General features: G+C 43.5%; 1 protein-coding gene across 1 annotated transcript; it reads left to right on the top strand.

The window, feature by feature from the left end:
• Positions 1-4384: 4384 nt before the first annotated feature.
• LOC121677285 (L-lactate dehydrogenase C chain-like) lies at positions 4385-10860 on the top strand. The gene is given in 4 exon segments (XM_042055561.1): positions 4385-4684; positions 4687-4770; positions 10397-10660; positions 10741-10860. Coding segments are annotated over 4 exon segments (768 nt in total).
• The last annotated feature ends 10715 nt before the right edge of the window (positions 10861-21575 follow it).

The raw sequence follows: 21575 nt of genomic DNA, 5'->3' as shown, positions 1-21575 counted from the left end.
CCTACCATAGCTCCATGAGTACTTTGTGGTCAGGGAACACGCCCACTCTCCCTTCCTACTTGGGACCCACCTAACAGCTTTTGCAACAGGGGTGGAACTCTCTGTGTTGCTGAATTACCAGAGGACCCAGAAGCTAAGGTGAGACTTTCTCTTGATTTCAGGTCTGGACACAGCTGGTATTTTCAGTTCAGCCTCACCAACCATTGCCCCAGATGTGGACCGGTCTTCATTCATGACCATGAAGCCCAATGCCTTTGTCTTGCTGTTCACCTTAGCCCTCCTGGTTCTCTTAAAGTATCTGCAATGACAGGTACTGAGGGCGGGACTGGGAGTGGTGTAAGGGACAGAGGGGTGAGGAGTGAGGAAGCAAGGGTGAATTCCTGAAGTCAAGATCTTGTCCCTCAACTGTAGCATCTTATTGAGAAAGGAGGCAGGAGGTCTGGAGTTCATGTCACCTGCTGGTAATAGCTTGTGCATCCTCACCCTTGACAGGACAGGAATCATGTCACAGAGCAGTGGGGAATTAGGAGGGAACACAGCAGGTGTGTGCTCAGAGGAGGCTCCCAATCAGGAGGATCCCATGATGCAGATGCGGAGACAGCAGAAACACAGAAGAACATGGTAGTTCCTCTTAATATATAGAAAGAAGAGGATTTCACCCCACAGGCAAAGTTATAAAGATAAAAATAAAGCGATGGCCCTGTGACAAGAACACCTGCTGCCCATGCATCAGACGTATGTTCTGTTTGCAGCAATCACAGGGCAATCACAACCATACAGCTCCAGGTCCAGGGAATCCAGCCCCTTCTTCTGCACAGTGCACAGTGCACATATAGGCATGAAGGCTCACATGCACAGATATAAACTAGATATAAATCAAGTAGCAGCAACAGCCTCCAGAACCCCAGGAGTAGTGTCCCCACTGGAGGCCAGTGGACTGAGCTGGTGATGGAGTCTACTCCCATCTGGGCTGCTCAGATGGACTTGGTTGGACTGGGACAGTCACACCCATCAGGCCCTGTAACATGAGGGGCCTGCTCGTTGGGATTTCCATCCCGCCCGGTACCCCGCAGCCAGCAAGCCCCAAAGAAAATCACACAGAGTCTACATTAGGTTTAAAGCTGATTGGCCCATTAGCTCAGGCTACTTATTAGCTCTTATCACTTATATTAACCCATTATTCTGATCTGTGTTAGCCATGTGGCTCAGTATCTTTTTTAGTCGGGCCGGTTACATCTTGCTTCTCTGTGGTCTGGGCTGGAGTGCGGAGGGAGCTTCCTGCTTCCCAGAATACTCCTGTTGTCATTGCCCCGCCTCTACTTCCTGTCTGGTTGACCCTTCCTGCCTGGCCAATCAGAGTTTATTTAAAACATGATTGACAGAATACAGACAATTCTCCTGCACCAAGTCCCTGAGTGAGGAAGCAGAGCTAGTCACCACTCTATTCTGAACTTCCGGGTCTGCAGCAGGGCCTGGGGATCTGGGACAAGGAAAAGAAGGAGGAAGACAGTAGAGGATCCAGGATGAAGTGCCCAGGGGTGATGGAGGAGGGAACTGAGTGACCCTCAGTGAGGGTGGCTGTGAGGTGGTGATGACTGGTACAGGGCACCCAGGAGAACTGACCCAGGCTCTCCTCAGACCCTTCAAAAGATTTGTTTCCTTGCTGCAGGTTGAAGATGCTCCAGAGAAGTCATGAGAGTTCATCTGGTGCCGCCACTCTCTCTTTCCATCAGCCTCCACCAGATGAATGAGGATGCTGTGGACACAGCATTTTATGGTCTTCACTCTGTGCTAATTGCTTATAGTCTTTTCTTATCACCTTGTACTGTTTCTCTTGGTGCTTTCTGGTGGGTTGTACCCTCATTGTGGAACTACTTGTACTAGAGATCTGGAGAGAATGCACCCATCCCTAGCATAGGAAACAAGATAACTGGATCTCCTTAGTGGGAATGTGAAGTTTTTACTCTTGCATATATAACTGGCAATAATCAAATATCTCAGATATCAAAAGGAAACCTCTAATAACTAATCATAGAAAACAGAAGTTGAGGACTAGTTGTTCAGTAGACATCACTGGTAACTGTACCAGGGCACACCTGACTCCATGACGGAAGCTCCATCCAGGCTGCAAATCTCAGCAAAAAGGAAGCACTACCTGCCAGAACTCGAATAAAGGCCTAGTCCATCCAAGTCTCTGAATGGACTAACCTTGCTTTGGGCTTCTGTCCTTCCACTTCTGCCAACTCTTCTGTTAACTGACATACGTCCATCCAGAACTTGGTTTTTGTGCTTAAAAGCTCTACCTGAGAAAGGCTCAGCTCTACACTGGGACCCTAAACACCCAGTGTAGTTGCTGATCGCTAATAAAGAGTTTTCTCCTGACTTAAATCCATGTCTGAGGAATCTTCTCTAGTGAATACCCCACATTTCTGCAGGTTCTTGAGGAGAATCCTGAGCAAGACCTCAAGACAACAGAGGTCTCAGTACCCCTTGGAGCAGGGAAGATTGTGTTGATCAAGAAGCCCTAGGGCGGTGGTCCTCAATCTGTGGGTCACAACTCCCTTTAGGGGCTGAAGGGTCTTTTCAAAGGGATCATACACCAGATACCTTGCATAGCAGATATTTACATTACGATTCATACCAGTAGTAAAATTACAGTTATGAAGGAGTATCAAGAATAGTTTTATGCTCTGGGATCAAAAACAATATGAGAAACTGGATTAAAGGGTCACAGCATTAAAGGAAGATTAAGAACCATTGTCCTGCGCTGTGCAACCTGAGTCCTAGGTTCCCAGGGCTCCCTTTGATTAATTGTTGCCTAAGGCTTCAGAGGAATCTGACATCTCCACCCCAAAAGGAAACAAAATTAGAATGTCACCTATGCCCTTCTGTTGGGGACCCGAATCTTTTTTGGCTCTGCCATGTCACCTAGAGAGAAACACAGAAACAAACAAAACAACAGAAACAAGAACCGTTCACCTGTCTCAGTCCCGAGAGGAAGCACTTGCTTGGCTCATTGCTTGACTCCTGCTCATTGTCAAGGTTGGTCTCTGTGAGGAGAGGCCAAGTTTCTCATTCAAACCCCTCTGCATCTAGGTACAGGATAAGCGGTGACTTGCACACTTCTCTGTTGGTGTACAGGGCTACTTTCAGACTCATAGTCTGGAACTTTGGGTGTCACTGCAAAACCTTTCCAGACAGAAATCTTCAGCTCCCCATGAACTGTCCCATCAACTGCCACAAGCCACAAAGGAAAGAGAGGCCCATGGAGTCTAATAGAGAGTTCCACAACCAGGCCACCAAAATGTTGTCCCAAGAGGATAAGCCTAAGGCACAAAAGCAAAAGTATTCACTAAACCAGACATTGACATCCCCACATCCAAGAGTCAGGAAACAGCTTACAAGAGGGGAGGAAAGGATTTAAGGGAACCCTGTGTTCCAGCCATGACATGGCTGCTGCACTGCTGAACTCTCAGCAGCTCTGAGCACTTGCATGATCCCTGCACAAGAGCAGACTTGTCCGCCTTTTATTCATGGGGGGAGATAGGCTCATGAGGCTCCAGAGTTCCCTGAGAATCTACCTGTAGTTATTGGTGATGGAGCAGAAGAAGCATTTTGTTCAGTGGTGTGACCCCTAGTAAGAAGCCCATGTTGCTATCAATAACTCCTCACCCTTGCATCTATAAATAACCCCAAATGAAATTATGGCTTCCAAAAAAATTTTTAAAAGTAGAGGGAGAGTAACTAGGATGAGAAAGCAGCTAGAGAGTAGGAATGGGACAGGAGAAGGAATTGAAGGGCTGGTATGACCAAAAAACCTCATACACATATGTGAAAACAGTTTCTATGTGTCATTAATGTGCTAGGACACTGTTTAAGGTTGCTTAGCCTTTATTTTTAATATGTATGAGTATTTTCCTATGTGAATGTGTGTATGTAACCTGTGTACCTGGTATTTGCAGAAGTCAAAAGTGGGCATCAGATTCCCTGTAACTAGAAATAATGTCTCAGAATAAAAAAAAAAAAAACAAAAAAAAAACCCACGTTGTTTTAATGATCATGCATTGTTTTATTGTAATTGCCAGGTAAGTAATCATTTGTAGCTATGTATTGTTGAATCTTGGTGAGACAGACTCACAGGTCCTCCTAACAAAGATGTCAGGTAATCAAGCAATAATGAATAAAACTGGTAAATGTAAGGTATGTGTTGAATAGTTTTATGGCAACTTGACATAGCCAAAGTCATTCGAGAGGGGTGAACCTCAATTTAAAAATACTTCCATCCGGTGCTGGAGCTTCTGTCGCCGAACCCTGACCACGCTGCTGTGTGCCCGAAGCTGCTCATCGTGCATTAGTGGTTCCAAAAGCTCCAAAGTCCAATACAATGGCAACTCTTAAGGAGCAGCTGATTGTGAATCTCTTTAAGGAAGAACAGCCCCCCCAGAACAAGATTACTCTTGTTGGGGTTGGTGCTGTTGGCATGGCTTGTGCCATCAGTATCCTAATAAAGGACTTGGCGGATGAGCTTGCCCTTGTTGATGTCATGGAAGACAAACTGAAGGGAGAGATGATGGATCTCCAACATGGCAGCCTTTTCCTTAGAACACCGAAAATTGTCTCTGGCAAAGACTACAGCGTGACTGCAAACTCCAAGCTGGTCATCGTCACAGCGGGGGGGGGGGGGGGGGGGCTTGTCAGCAGGAGGGAGAGAGTCGGCTCGATCTGGTCCAGCGAAACGTGAACATCTTCAAGTTCATCATTCCCAACGTGGCATCTCTCACTCTGCCCTACTTCAGCTCTGTCTTCTCTGCCTACCTAAGTTCTGCCCTATCAGGCCTAAAGCAGTTTCTTTATTCATTAGCCAATGAAAGCAACACAAGAACAGAAGAACCTCCTACACCACATGTGGTTCTCCAGAGTAACCTGGAGCTTCAGACATTCAAATCTGAGAACAAATCAAGTTCTGCTACCTGATGTGTGAGCACACTGGACACAGCACTCTGCTCTAGACCAGTGCTTTTCAACTTCCCTAATGCTGTAACCTTTTAATATATTTCCTCATGTTGTGGTGACCCCCAACCTTAAAATTAGTTTCATTGCTGATTCATAACTGCAATTTGTTAATATTATGAATTGTAATGTAAAAATCTGATATGCATGATAACTCATGTGTGATACCCAATGGGGTCATGAACCACAGGTTGAGAATCCATGCAACCTTGCAGAAGGTTCATTTCTGACAGCAATATAAGTTATATTGTTCAACAAATTGTTTTTAAGACATACAGCCTCACACTCAAGTCTTAACACAACAGACGCTTCCTTCAGAGTAATTTGTAAATGAGGTTGCCTTGCTTAGGAAGGGATTTGGGGGCTTTGGTTTCCAAATACTGGGCCATAACTGTTATGAGAACTAACAAGAGGAAAGCTTTTAAATAACTAAAGTAAGTACTACTGGGTGTGGTGGCATATTTAATCCCACCACTCAGGAGGCTGAGGCATGCCTACCTCTATGTGATTAAGGTCAGTCAGGACTACTAATTTGGGCCAGCCAGGGCTATACATCTTCCTGGAGGAATTACATGTCTGCTAAGCACATAAGAAGCAACAAGAAAATGTTCGTCCCTCCTGAACAATGATTAAAAGTCATTCCAGTCACACCTCCTACTTTTCTTATCTGTGAAGACAGTTGAAACCACAGGTCAGCCAGCTAGGTGGACCTGAACCTCAAGAATGAGAGACTCTTACAGAAAGAGCAGGGCCACTATTGCACATTTGCTGAGAATGAAGGCAAGGGGTGACCACCCTATATAAAATCAGAAGCCACAAAGCTTCAAGAGGCATAAACTAAACATTAACTTAAATATGCCAATGTGTCATTATAGCTGGGGCCCTCAGTACTCCTTTCTCAGTGGTGAAGAGAAGCTCACAACAGCAAAGACAAAAGGATTGGTACAGGAAACCCAACATGATTTTTGCTAACCTTTCTAGAACACTTCATCTTGGAAGAGCAAAATATATGTTCTATTTCAATACATGAGGGACAGCCACCAAGAAGGGTCTTCATTTTTTTCTGGGTTTTGTTGTGGTTGTTTTGTTTTGTTTTGAGACAGAGACTTACTACATAATCTTGGCTGTCCTGAAACTCAGTATGTAGACCAAGCTAGCCTTGAACTCACAAAGGTCCACCTTCATCAGTCTCCTAAGTGCTGGGATTAAAGGGTGTGCCACTATGAAAAATTATTTTTGAGCTACTGAATAGAATTAAAAAATATAAAGAGTAGACTGTTGTAGAATATTAGTTAAAGATGTATTACATTCCTTCATGCTGTGGAATATTTGTTTAATGATGCAAAGATGTGTTAGACTCTTATGTTGCATCTACTTAACTCTGTGAAACTATGTTACTTCGACTGCCTATAACACCTGACAGGTGTAACAAAGAGCTGAATGGTCAATAGCTAGGCAGGAGAGGGAAATGGGCAGAGATGGCAGTTGGAGAAAATAAATGAGAAAGAAAAGTAGTGGGAGGAAGAGAGAAAAGGAGAGAGGACACCAGGGGCCAGCTACACAGCCAGCAACAGAGTAAGACATAAAGAAAGGAATATAGAATAAAGAAGCTAAAAGTCCAGAGACAAAAGGTAGATGGGATAATTTAAGTTAAGAAAAGCTGGCAAGGAACAAACCAAGCTAAGGCTGTGTATTCAGAAGACAGAAAATGGTTTTGTGCATTTATTTGGGAGCTGGGTGATGGGCCCACAAAGAGCAAAGAGTAAAAAAGATCAACTACAGTCAACAACATAAAAACCACGCAATAAAATTATAAAATAAAATAAAAATGCCATCTGACCACAACAGTAATAAATATGAAATCAATATCAGGAAGATATGTGGGAAGCGGCCCACCATTTCAGTGTCAAAGAACATGCTTTCATTCAGCTATATGTTAAATAGGAAATTGATAGGAGCACTAGGAAATATTTTAAAATGAGGGGAAAAAAACACAAAATTTTAAAAACACAATGAAAACCTTTATCCTATAGCAAGTGGAATATCTTAGCTGGTGTCTTGGACCAGCTCTGGTAACCCACACTTCCAATAAATAGATGAGCAGAAATTTCTGTAATTATGTAAAGGCTTAGATTGAACAGTCTTTGGAGCCTGATATTCTGGCTAAAACTCACCTGATATGTCATGAGCACACACCCCTTCTTATGTGTCAGTGACTGGGGCCTTCTAGGTTAGGGTGACAATAAGCAACCACACAGACACATTGGTGAAAACTCGAGAGCATTTTTTAAATCTGAAAGTTGTGTTGATGCAGTCATTACCAATGTGGGAAAGGTAAAGCTAAAAAAAATTAGAGACTATAGTCCAGAATTAGTTTCAAAATTTATTGGAGAGACTCAGGAGAAATATAACCACTACACTGTATGGGAAGATGGAAAAATCATTTCTCACCTCATCAAACTGAATTTTATGAGAGAAGCAACTATACTATATTATACCACTTGATATACTTATGTATATAACTATACTAACATATGCCATAAGTGTTTTAGTATATAATAAATGGCTATATATTAATGTAAAAATATATTACAACTGTGACATATATCATCAGAGAGACTCGAGAGAAATTTGAACACTATGCTGTAGGGATAAATAGAAAAATCATTTTCTCACCTCATGCAAATAAAATTTCTGGTAGAGAAGCAACTGTAAATGTTATACCACTCAGAAGAAGGTAAACATGAAAAAGACACATGTGCACACATTCCTAGAGACTGTACTGCAAGCAGAACTCCCCAGTGGTGGACAGATGTTGTAGTGGTCCCTGTGCAGAAACTCAGTTCTGTGAGCAAGAACCATGACTGAAGGGCACTGCTTGACATGTGGGTCTTCTGGGAAGGATGAGGTCCATTCTCTTCCCACTTTCCTCCTTGTTACACAGTGAATGTCTCAACAGAGGCCCAGGAGCTTTGCTAGACAGCACAACTCACAGAAACAGGTGGCATGTTCTGAAAGTTTTCAAATGACAGATCCAGGAGACGGTGCAGATTACATACAATGATTGACGGGCTTTCTCCTGGTACTTAAAAGAAGAAAGCTGAAGTCATCTCTTCACTTTCAATGCACTCCTGTCTGTTTGCCTGTCTGTCCATCTGCCAAAGTTTTTTTTTTTTTTTTTTGCATAGAGTAGACTGTCACACAGGTTGGCAGTCCTGATGGTGCAGCACCCCTCTAGAACAGTGAGCTGTGACATGCTCTTTTCACATGCTCAAAAAAATGTACTTTTATCTAACTCATTTACTGAGTTAAACCCTAAAAACCAGGCCACTCACTCATGTGGATAGCTACATTGGTGCAATTTTCAAATCAGCAAGGAGTTCATTCCTGAATCTCACAAATGAACGGGTATCAGAAGCTGTGCATTCATCTATTAGGTCTGTTAGAATTTGAAGACAAAACATGATGTGTTCTGACCCAGGTAAGATTCTCCTGATGACCTGTTAATTATGAAATATTGGGATTTGTTGTGTAGACAATAAACAAGCTATGAGGAGGCTTGAGAGACAGCTCAGTGATGAAGGGCACTGGATACTCTTCCAAAGGACCAATGTTCAATAACAAACACACACATGGAGCTCACAATCACCTGTAACTACAGCTCCAGGGGTCTGACATTCTCCTGACCTACGTGGTTAACTAGTATGTACATGGTGCACACATACATACATTCAGACAAAACACGCATGCACATAAAGTATTGAAAAAAAACTTTGAAAAATACTCTATGCACTTTTCTCCTGAGCTAAATGACAAGGTCTGAAGTTGTTATTTTTTGTGCATAACATTATTTTTTTATTTGAAATAGACATTAAAAATAACTTTCTGGAAAACTGTCTACTGTACACAGCTGAAGATATGGTTAAGAAGAAATGTAAAATAATAAATGCCTGGTATAAGACAATTCTATGTTCTGTCAATTATATTTTAAATACATGCTGATTGGCCAGTAGCCAAGCAGAAAGTATTGGAGGAACAACCAGGCAGGAAATAAAGGCAGGGCAATGAGAACAGAAAAATTCTGGGAAGCAGAAAGCTTCCCCCATTCCTGTCCAGACACTGAAAAAGCAGGATGTGACCTGCCCCGTTAAAAAAAGTACTGAGGGCTGGAGAGATAACTCAGAGGTTAAGAGCATTGCCCTGCTCTTCCAAAGGTCCTGAGTTCAATTCCCAGCAACCACATGGCAGCTCACAACCATCTATAATGGGGTCTGGTGCCCTCTTCTGGCCTGCAGTCATACACACAGACAGAATGTTGTATACATAATAAATAAATAAATAAGTACTGAGCCATGGGGCTAACATAGATAAGAATAATGGGTTAATACATATTATAAGAGCTGATACAAAGACTAAGCTAATGGGCCAAGCAGATTCTAACTTATGGAGACCTCTCTGTAATTTTCTTTGGGACCTACTGACTGTGAAAACTGGGCAGGACAAAAACCCCAACAAACAGGCCCTCATGTTACAAATGCCTACATAAAAAGCAATCAAGGCTTCCAGTCAACAATCTTAATTTACAACCTAAAAATAAATGCAGATCAAAGTAACCTCTGGAAAGCAGAAGACAGAAAATAGGAAAGATAATCTGTAAGAATAGGAAGCATAGATACACTAGAAGAAAATCAGTGAAGTAGAAAACAACTCAATGAGGACACTGGTTCTTTTACCCCTGCCCTAAGTCAGACATTACCAATGGCCAAGGAGTATTCAATGACACTCAAGTCAAGTCAGTAAATGTGATGCTTCAAATGAAGGAAATGAAATGAATGAAATGAAAAACAAACTTTTCATGATCCCCTAAACAAACAGGTGTCAAAACACAACATATGGCCACTTGGCCTGGGCACATAGAAGACAACCAAGGTCTGCCTGGTGCCACCAGTTCCAGGAGGGTTGAGGACACCACAAGCTCACCAGATGCTCCATGGCCTGTTTGGGTAGAAGACAACCACAGACCCATCTGGCGTCATGTGACTTTAGGTGGTCAGGTGCCATAATGGTGAGCGAATCTATGGTGGGGAAATGGTAAAGAGAGATGAGCAGAAAAGCTCATGTGCTATAGAAAGGGGCAGATTTGAAGAAGTGGAGGTCGTGAGGAACTGGCCTATGTGAACAACCTGCTTGTCACCTGGGGCCATGGTGGCAACCAAGGCCATGGCATTCCTGAGTTGGGATCTGTGCGCATCTCTGTGAATCTGTTACCACCAAAAGCTATGAAGATATCTGGAGTCTGCGCCAGTGCCTGGGGTCATGTTGGTGTCTGAGGGTCATGTTGCCAGCAGGGCCATACAGATCCGAGTGACCAGTGCTGCCATTCAAGGCCATGTTGACATTTGTGTCCACGGTTCATCCAAAGGCCATGTCTAAATCCATGGCCCTACTACAGCAAGAGTCTCTGCTAATGTCTGTGCCTCCTGTTACCATCAAAGTCTATGTGAATGTCTGTAGTCTGGGCCTTAGGGCTTTGGCCATGTTGAAGTCTGGGGATCACTGTTGCTGGGCCCATAAAGATCTGAGTGACCTACATGGGGTCATGGTGATATCTAGGCCAAAACTGCTGCTGAGGGCCATCTCTGGATTCATGGTACTACTGCTCCTGAGGTCTCTGTTAATATACATTGCCTGTGTTAACACAGGAGACCTTATAAACCATGGTTATTGAAGTCTGAGAGCCATTCTGAGCTGGTCCTGCCTCTCACTGGCCCTGAGAAAGCTGACCAGGCCCCTCCTGGGGAATTGGTTCTGCTTTTCCATGGTTCTGAGAGAGCTAGTCCCAATGACTAATCACTGGAGAACTGGCCTGCCCCTCATTGGAGAGGAGGCCCCTCACACATGGGAGAGTTGGCTTCACCCCTCACCAGGCATGGGAGAGCTGGCTCCACCTCTTGACTGAGGGGCATGTTCCCAGTGGCCCAGATGGACCAACTCAGTTACCACCCAGACACACACACAGGACTTTGAGTTGACTCACCCCAATATCTACCCCATCTATGACCTGCCAGAGTGCCAGAGGGAAGGAAAATCTCTTCAATAAACAATGTGAGGAAAACTGGAAAGCAGCATGGGAAAAGCTAAACCTGAACCTCACAGCACACATCATACAAAAGCATCCTTAAAATGCACTGAAGATTTAAGTCTGGAGTCTGACATCATGAAACTGTTGTAAAAACTCTAAGGAAACATTTTGATATTTATCTTTGTAGTGACATTTGAAACTGTGGTAGTTTGAATGTAATTGGCTCCCTGATTCCAAATCCTATTAACATAGAATCTCATAGGAAGTGTGGCTTTGTTGGAGTGGGTATGGCCTTGTTGGAGGAAGTGAGTCTGTGTCACTGTGAAGGAGAGCTTTGAGGTTTCATATACTCAGGATACCTCCCAGTGTGTCAGTGGACTGCCTGTTGCCTGCAAGATGTAGCCAGTGCCATTCCAGCCTGCAGGCTATCATGCTTCCCACCATGATAGACTGAACCTCTCAACTTTAAGACAGCCAGTACAGTTAAAACTGTCCTTTTGGAGCTGGAGAGATGGCTCAGTGGTTAAGAGCATTGCCTGCTCTTCCAAAGGTCCTGAGTTCAATTCCCAGCAACTACATGGTGGCTCACAACCATCTGTAATGGGGTCCGGTGCCCTCTTCTGGCCTGCAGGTATACACACAGATAGAACATTGTATACATAATAAATAAATATTTTTTTAAAAAAACTGTCCTTTTGATGTGGGAGGGTCTTCTGTTTGAGTTGATTTCATTGGTTAATAAAGAAACTGCCTGGCTCATTTGATTGGCCAGCCCTTAGGTGGGCGGAGTAGACAGAACAGAATGCTGGGAAGGGAAGTTAATAAATCACCATGCCTCGCCTCTCTGAGACAGATGCCATGCCTCTCCTCTCTGAGACAAACGCGATGAAGCTCCCACCCAAGATGGACACACGCTAGAATCTTCCCGGTAAGGCACCACTTCGTGGTGCTACACATATTATTAGATATGGGTTAATCAAGATGTGAGTAAGAGGCTGGAACTAATGGGCCAGGCAGTATTTAAATGAATACAGTTTGTGTGTTGTTATTTCTGGTGTAAAGCTAACCATGCGGGAGCTGGGCGGGACGAAAAGCAGGCTTGCCCGCACCTCCACACTATATCCTTTATAAGAATTGTCATGGCCATGGTGTCTCTTCACAGCAATAGTAAATCCTAAGACAGGAATATAATACAGATAAGAACAGTAAAAGTAAAAACATCAAACTAGATAGGTAGAGGCAAAAGGGAATAAATATCAATAACGGGTCAGGCATAGTGGTTCACACCTTTAATCCCAGCACTCAGAAGGCAGAGACAGACAGACCTCCAAGTTTGAGGATAGCCTGGTCTATATAAAGAGTTATAGACAAGCCAGAGTTACATAGTGAAACTTTGTCTCAACAAACAAGCATACAAACAAACAAACTGTGACTAGACATAAAAAGACATCTCCAAAGCACACCTTGTGTTTCTCAAAGAGAGAATGGGGGGAGAACTGTGGTTGGAATCCAAAGCAGAGGTGTGGGACAGGGAGCAAGGCTAAGAGTGAAGACAGGCTGAGCCAGACTAGAGGTGGCAAGAGCATTGTGGGAACAAGGCTGGTTTTGGTGTAGAGTGGGGGAAAAGAATCTAAGGAAGTGAGGTTGTGGTGGAGCTGAGGTTTGAGAGGGAGGAGAGAGTTAGCAGGGTGAGGCCCACAAGGATAGAGAGGGGATCAAGACAGGGATGATCCTGGGGAAAAGAATAGGCCAGGAGGCAGTACCACACCAGGCCCAAGGTCAAGACTGGTTGAGAATGGTTGGGGGGAGAAAATAGGGCATTGGGGGTTAGGAGTTGAGAAGGAGAGCAGCCAGTGAGAGGTGGAAAACTGCCAGCAGAGCAGGGAGGGCCCTAATGCTGGGCTTAAAAAGAAAACAAGGACCTGGGTGGGACTCTGGACAGTAGGGGTAGGACAGAACAGAGCAGAGGGAGGGGGTGGCAGTGCGAGAGAGTGGATGGTGAGACCAGCCAAGCTTGGGGACATGGGACAGTGACTGGAGGATCTGAAGAAATCCCTCAAACAGTCCCTGATGCTTCCCCTATGGACGCAAGTGACTGATGCCCAAACCCAAAGCTGTGCCTTATTTAATCCTTACTGTTCTGTCCTGCTTCAGCTGCCTAGGATCTTCGAGACTGCAGCCAGTTTGTGTGGGGAAGGGACCACATGGAGTTGGAGGCCTGGGGACACCAGAGCCACAGAGTCCAGGCTGCTCAGTTTCTGCCCGGGTGTCATGGCCTTGTCTCAGGAAAAGGACCTGAGCCCCTGGAGTCTCTCCTGGAAGCTTATGTAACCACACAACCTCTAAGAAAAAAGTGAAGGGTATGACAGACAAACCCAAACTGCCGGAGGTCACAGCCCTGATTCTGAAATTTTCATGAATGTCATCAGCAGGAAGCTGGAGTCTATTACAGTGCCCTTCACATCTGAGGCTGGGTTTAGAGAAGGAAACCCATGGCCTGGACCACAGTGACCAAGCTCATTACTGCACCCTGCCTCTTCTCCCATTGCCCTGGAGACCAACTCATGAGTTTGGGGGAATCAACAACATAGTTTGAGGGGCACAGGTCCATAGCATCAAAGAGGAAGGGTGCTCCTAGCTGAATTGATGATCTTTGGCCTCCCACCCCAGAACCCTATTCCCCTCAGACTCCTTCTGAAAAACTGTACAGTCCAGACCCTGGGGTTTGTTTTCTACCTCAGCCCACACTCTTTCTCTCAGAGGCTTTCAGAGAAGCTGAGATGTGTCAGAAAAAATGCAACAGGATGGTGAGACCAGAGTAGAAGTAACTGAAGTTCACTGTGGTTCACCAGAAGCCACCAAATCTCTAAAACCACAGCTGCTCCCAGGGACAAGAGTCATACCACCCCAGTTCTCTCTTTATTTCTTTAATTATCTCCTTCTCCTTCTCATTTTTTTCTCACTATATAAGCCAGGTTGTCATGTTGCCAGTGGTATAAGAGGCCCTTCTGTATTTGTGCTGATTTCATTGGTTGAATAAAGAAGCTGCCTTGGCTTTTTGATAGGGCAGCCCTTAGGTGGGTGGAGTAGACAGAACAGAATGCTGGAAAGAAGGGAAGTGTGACAGACGCCATGATTCTCCTGCCGGAGACAGATGTAGGTTAGACTCTTGCCAGTAAGCCACAATCACATGGTGATACACAGATTTAATAGAAATGGGTTAATTAAAATATGAGAGTTGGCCAATAAGAGGCTAGAAACAATGGGTGAGGCAGTAATCTAATTAATACCATTTCTGTGTGGTTATTTTGGGGGCTCAGCCAGCTGGGTGGCGGGACACGGGCCCGCTCCCCTACTGCTCCTTTCGTACTACATGCCAGCTTGCACCAGTTCCCTCCATCAGCCTTCTCAGAGCTGAGGGCGGAGGTCACCACACTCAATTTCACTGACTACTTCATATACTGAACCAGCACCCAGTTCACCAACCTTACATCCCCTTCCCATCCTCCCAGCCAGGAAGGTGACCTATAACCTCCTCAACTAGCTGGCACTGCATGTCCCTGCCAGGACACAACCTGGGAAATCCATGCACTCTCACCCATAGAGCCTAAAGCAGGGGATATGGGGCAAAATTTAAATCACATAGGATCTGCCAGTTATCCTAAGTGGGGCATAAGTATGCATCTGTCCTGTCCTCCCAGGTCCTCCTAGGCTACTCCTGGGTAGATAGTAGCAGATAATGGGGTTTATTTCAGCAGGTATCACATAGCTTTTATTTACAGAGCACATAATAATATTTACAACTTGGTAAGTCACTCGCTACCTGCCTCTACATCAAACACTCTATCCCAGCTTCAGTGTGAAAGCAGCTTGGAGATTAGGGGACAACAGGAGACCACATTTGGCCTCTGTACTCATCTTCTGACACCAGATTTGGTAGCATCCTGTATCCCACTATTGGTACCCATTCCCCTGAGCACTCTCTCCAAGTGATGCCAAAGCTGTGTGCTAAACAACCAGGAATGGTGCTGCCAGGAATAATCGTGTCTCATTTCAACAGAACCCTAAGTTATTTAAATGCCATTTTCTGCAGCTCTTTGAAGTGCTTGAAGATTACCTATGTATGCAGAATATAATCTCTATGTATCTAAAGAACCTGATTTGTCTTAACCATAAGTATGACAAACACAGGTGACTATTGATCTATAATTCATAATACCTATATAACTTAAAGACTAAGACAATAAACAGCTGTCCAACAAATGAGGAAAATGACCTCAAAATGTAAACAACATATAAGTATCTTGATCAGATGTAGAAATGTACATTGCAATATGATAAATATATATCAATATATACAATTGTTTTGAGCAGAGGTAGAAGCTTGCATGCATACAGTATTCAATATAATTTAACTTTGTATCAATATACAAGAATCTAGAAGGGAGTTGGGAGGACCTTGGACTCAACATAGTGTAGAGAACCCTGATGGCTCTTTGGCCTGGAGAGGGAGGGAGTGGGGGTATGGGTGGAGGGGAGGGGAGGGAAGGAGAAGGAGGAGGGGAGGAGATGGCAATTTTTAATAAAAAATAAATAAACTGGAAACAAAAAAAAGAATCTATACCAATGTAATTGCCTATAAATAGTAACTCACAAGTACTCACTCTATTACTCACTATTATTATTAGTGTAAGATCACACTAATCTAATATCCCTTCCAATTTTCCCTTTTTTTGAATGACCCCGAGCCTGTAAAATTTCCCCCAAACCCCAACCCTAGGGATTATAATCAACCCCTAAATTATGTCCCTAACCCTGAGGACAAACTTTGTTGGGAGAGGAGACGTTGTCTTTTAGAATTACTTCCACTGTCATGGGGGTGATGTTCTTTCTAAGGAATCCTGTGAAAGTAAAATGGTAGATAAGTTTCAAGATTACTGTCTGGTATAATTGCAAATCATCTCTGAGTATTTGGTGAAGATCTGGCCATAATGTTGTAAAAATGTGCACCATTTAAGTTAACAAAGTTAGAACCATCTTGTGCAGCTGGTACCCAAAACAGGTCTTGTAGTAGCTCAATAAGCATCATAATGTCATAGCCACCAGGTGGAGATATTGTTGTGGGGCTCCATCTTCTTCCTGAAAACTTCAAAGATTACTGAAGGAAAATTCATTGTTCATTGTGGAAAACTTAAACATTATTTATATGGACATATACAGACATATATATTCAATGAAAGGTATGACAAAAATAGATATGAAGAAAAGTAAAATTTTTCTAAATTCTTTTTTTTTTCTGTCCCATACCAGATGGCTCTTGACATGAGACAGAAACTCTGTATTTTTCTTTTAACAACATGCTTGATTTAGAGAAGGACAGAGCTGTTCTGTTGTCCAACACCAAAACCAGCTCTATGTATTCATATATATATATGAATGTTTTTCATGTATATGAATGTTTTATCATCTGTCCTTACAAGTCATACTCATTTTTCTTGATGATCCTTATTGGATAGTTATTTTTCCTTCTGTCAGCATCCAAACATCCAGGGTCTTGAATTTTTGAAGAGTATTTTCCTGAAAAGACAAGACCAGAACCCTGCCCCCATCCTAAATGCTTTCCTTACCACCTGTATGGTTGTCACTATTGTGGATAAGCTGTCATTTCTCCTTTTCAATAGGTTTCTCCTTTTCCAAACCGAATCTTTATTAATTTTGGTGGTATCCATAGTTTTTCTTCTTCTGTGGAAACAAGAGCAAAACCCCTTCCCCAATGCAGCACATCTCCTGGCTTTTATTGTGAGGTCAGCACATTCTTGAAATAAACTGGTTGGTTTAATTCAGAAGATTTTTCTATTATCCAATGTCTCTCTGCTGCCATTGTCCCTTTCTGATTAGCTTTAAGAAAATTCAAGGTAAATAAAGCATTTTGAAATCTATTTCTGGGGGAATTTTTCACCCCTTTCTATTTGTTTAACATATCCGTTATAATTTGATTTGATCATTCTATAACTGCTTGACCTGTAGGATTGTGTGGTGTGGTATATCTGTAATATGCTTAATATTATAATAAGCAAAAACTGTTTTGCTTTCCTAGAGACATATGCGGGACCATTATCTGTTTTTATTTGTGCAGGTATACCTATGATGGCCATAACTTCTAATAAATGTGTGATTACTAAATCAGCCTTTTCTGAGCTTAAAGCAGTTGCCCACTGAAAACCTGAATAAGTGTCAATGGTGTGGTATACATATTTTAATTTTCCAAATTCTGCAAAGTGGAACATATCCATCTGCCAGATTTCATTCCTTTGAGTGCCCTTTGGGTTAGTCCCTGCAGGTAACGGTGTTTGGTTATAGAAAGAGCAAGTAGGGCATCTCTTTATAATCTCCTTAACTTGTTGCCATGTAATAAAAAAACACTGGTTTCTGGTGTTACCATGTTGCTTTTTAGGTTGTTGGATGAATTCTTGCATTGGCACCCACCCATCTTTTTCTTCAAATGAGGCCAGCAATGTCTTGGTGTCTTGGTCCAATCCTTGAAGTGGCTGCCTGAGTGCTTGGGAGTTTTTCTTAGTCTGCTCTGTACTGTCAATGTCTGTGTCTCAGAAAGTCTCTGAGGTCTCTATAAGCCTGCTGTCTTGGTCTTCTCTCCTGGTTAGCTCTCTTGGTTCTCTCTCTTGGTCTCCTCAGTACTGTAGCAAGCTCTTAGTCTCCTTAGTATTGGAGCAAGCTGTGTTTCAGAGTTTCACCAAGGTTGCAGGAGGATAGGCAAGTTTGGGGGCAGGGTGGGGCTAGTAACTTGGGGGGGGTCAGTGGATAGGTTTGTTTTAGGAGAACCTACCCACAGGAAACTCCCTGTTGGCTGGCTAGAAAACCCAAGGCAGCTGGGGGAGAGGCCCAGGGGTTTGTCCCATTGTAGAGGTCCTAGAGAGTGGGGTGTCTTGCTGCATAGCTGTTCACTCACCTCTTAAGTCTCCTAAGTATTGGAGCAAGCTGTGTTTTGGAGTTTCATGGAGGTTGCAAAATAATAGGTGGGTTTCTAGTTAGATTTTCTAGGTGAAAAGAAATGTATTTCAGATGGATAGGCATTCTTCAAACCTTTCAAAGACTACCGAATATGGCATTTAAAATGTGACAATGAGACACATCTGCTCCCGGCAACACCAAGTTACTTCAAGAGGAAAATGGGTATTGAAGAGGCTTTTTAAGGAGTTTGTGAGCCATTTGGGCAAGAGACTGCTCTTGCTTGGATTGCTTGATGTCGTGCTGTATGAACTGAATATGCAGGACCCACAGTGAAATGACAGCTGAACTTGCCTAAAGAAGGTGAGACTGTCCTTTGGGGTTCCTGCTTCATAAAAGAGTCTTCAAGACATTCTGCAGGACACAGAAAAAAAGTGACTGACAAACTGCCAATATAGGTGGAACTGTCTTTGAAATTTCTCGCTTCATGAAAAAGTATGCTATGGGCCTATAAGCTGAAGATGGATTCCCCAACGGTACAGAAGAACTCTGGGTGACAGTCCAGGCAGCAAGATGTCTCTGTCAATTCTAGAGTTTTGGAAGTTGCTTACAATGCACTTCCTATTTACTTAGGTAATATTATATCCTTCTGGAGTCTTTGATGGAGTTGAAAAATAGATAGTCATAATTAAAGTTTTCCTTAGTTATGATAAAAGATAAAGTAGATATAAATATTATAACTGTAATTCTTGCTTGATACCTGTTTTTTAATATGTAATTTTACTATGTTAAAGTTAAAACCTTCCTTTTTATTTAGACAGAAAAGGGAAGGGGATGTGGGATTCCCCTCTGTATGTTGTAAATACCATTGGTTAGTAAAGAAATTGTCTTTGCCTGCACTAGGCAGAATAGAGGTAGGCGGGGAAATCTAAACTAAGTGCTGAGAAAAAGAAGGCAGAGTCAGAGAGATGCCATGTAGCCCCACTGGAGACAGACACTGGACAGAACTTTACCTGATAAGCCACAGCCATGTGGTGATACACAGATTAATGGAAATGGGTTAAATTAAGATGTAAGAGATAGTCGGTAAGAGGTTAGATCTAATAAACCAAGCAGTTATTCAAATTACATAGTTTCTGAGTGATTATTTCAGGGCTGAGCAGCCAAAAACAAACTAACAGTCCTCTGCCAACAGCAATCTGTGCTCATGCCAAAAACACCTTAGCTAAGCAGGGGTTAGCACACCTTGCCAACTATTGAGGACTCTGGCAATGATCCTGGGTGGGGTATTTTAAATCTTCTGTCCTTGCTCCCAAGCCCATATAGTCTACCTCTGGGGGAGATGACATCAGATACTGGTGTTCACTTAAGAAGGAGAGGGTTTGCTTTTTTCTATAAATGTCAAGCACTAAATCTCTTCAACCTGGCAGCCTCACTATATCTATCCTGCATCAAATACTCAGGTCTGCATTCAGTGTGAAAGATGCAGAAGGCAACAAGCTGATGAATGGGACAGCAGACTTGTCCTCTGTCTTTCTTCTGACCCCATGTACCAGTATTGGTAACCATCCCCCCAGAGTGTCTTCAAAAGTACTGTGAAAACTGCATGCTTCCCAGGCTGCTCTCTCTCAGGGCCCAGTACCTGGCCAGGAGCCACAATGAAATGGAGAAATTTTCCCTGCTGCAGGAACCTCAGGTTGGCTCCCGCCAAACCAAGGCCATTGTCCTATTTGGAACAGTCACAAAATCCACCCAGGGCCATTTTCTAAAATTGACATCTTAGACTTCAAGATTGTCCAGGGTCAGAGGCTCCTATAGGCAGGCTCAGCTGTGATCTTCATGGATGTATTGTCTCTGGCTGCTTTCAAACTCCAGGAACAGAGACAAACAGGATAACAGAGACCGTCTGTCCTGTGAAGCCTTCAGTACTGATACAGTAGCTGTATTCATCACTTTCTGCTTCTGTGATGAACACCAAGGCGAAGGTCACACAGAAGAAAGGGTTTGGGATCTTAGAGTTTCAGAGGACAAGAGTCCTTCACCTCACAGCAGAGAAGCATGACACCTGGGGTGCATGGTGGCTGGAGCAGCAAGCTTAGAGCCCACATATTCTTAGCTTGGTTTGGGTCTTTGAGACAAGGTCTCACTATATGGTCCCTGTGAACCAGCCATTCACAGGAGCATCTAGGGTTCTTCCCTGAGTGACAGGGCAGTAATAAAGCAGTGCGGAGAGAAAGACTGCACTTGCTGCAGAGCTCTTGCTGGGACCTGACTGATCCTCCTGGGAAGGCAATCTGGGGCTGTCTTTGAGGTCGATTAGTTTTGATTGTTTTTTTAAGATTTATTTTGTTTTGATTGCATGAATGTATGTGCAGCGCATATGCATCTGGTGCCTTTGCAGGCCAAAAGAGAACGTTTGGCCCCTGGAACTAGAGTTACAAGGACTGGTGAGCCATCATGTGTGGTTGCTGAGAATCAAACCTGGATCCTCTGCAATAAGAAGTGTCTTAACCACTGCATCACCTCTCTAGCCCCAGTGGTTCAGTTTAAACACTGGGCACAGGACCATAGGATTTTCATGGGACAGCATCTTTTAGCTTCTTGATCACTTGTTTTGTCTTTAATTATTAAAATTGTTTTGTCTTTAATTATTAAAATCCAGCCAAATCTGGCTAATCATCTATCTATAGGAATTTTTTGTTCTGTTATCCATGACCCCCTTAAGCAGTTAGGCTTCAAGGTGGGTTCCCCTTACTTCACAATGAACCACTGTTGTTGATGTTACTGCCTCCTGACCACTCCACCTGATTTTCTGTTGCATACTTCTGAGGTTCCAAGTTAGAAACACAGTTTCCTAACCCCACCCCAGCCTTGAGCCATCATCATCACCATCCCTACACTTCCAGCAATGCTGGTGTCCTTCTCCCTGGTCCTTCTCACTGTGCTTCTTAACAGGGATGCTCCAGCATCCACATAGCAGCATGGACTCTGCACACTTCCCTTTGGAAATGTTTGCTGTTCCATCCACTCTGGCACATGCACTTCTCTGAGATTTTTATCCCCACTCTTCTACTGCCAGATTTAATCAGTCTAGATTTTCTGTGTCCTGTAGTGTGGGCTAGGCTTTCCTGACCAGTCCAGGAAGCCTTTCCTGGAACACTGCAGTATACAGAGGATCTGGTGTGTGTTGTTCTGGTTTTATTATGATTCTGTGATATGCACACTATCAAGGGCAATGTAAGAGGGAAACTGATTTATTTGACTCCTACTTCTAAGCTATTGTCTGTCACTGAGGGAGGTCAGGGCATGTACTCAGAGGCAGGCCCACGTGCTATTACACACAGCATTATCTATGACCAAGGAACTCACTTCACAGCCAGAGAGGCACAGCCGGAGGATGCTGCTTGCTGTCTGATTCTCTAGCTCCTGCATAGCTAGATTTCTTATCCAGTCAGAGACCATCTGCCCCGGGAATAGTAATGTCCATAGTGGCTGCACATTTCTACATCATTAATAG

This window comes from Arvicola amphibius, chromosome 8 (genome assembly GCF_903992535.2).
Source record: "Arvicola amphibius chromosome 8, mArvAmp1.2, whole genome shotgun sequence".
NCBI lineage: Eukaryota > Metazoa > Chordata > Mammalia > Rodentia > Cricetidae > Arvicola > Arvicola amphibius.
Note: the sequence above shows the minus strand (reverse complement) of the source record. Positions and strands in the feature narration are given on the sequence as shown.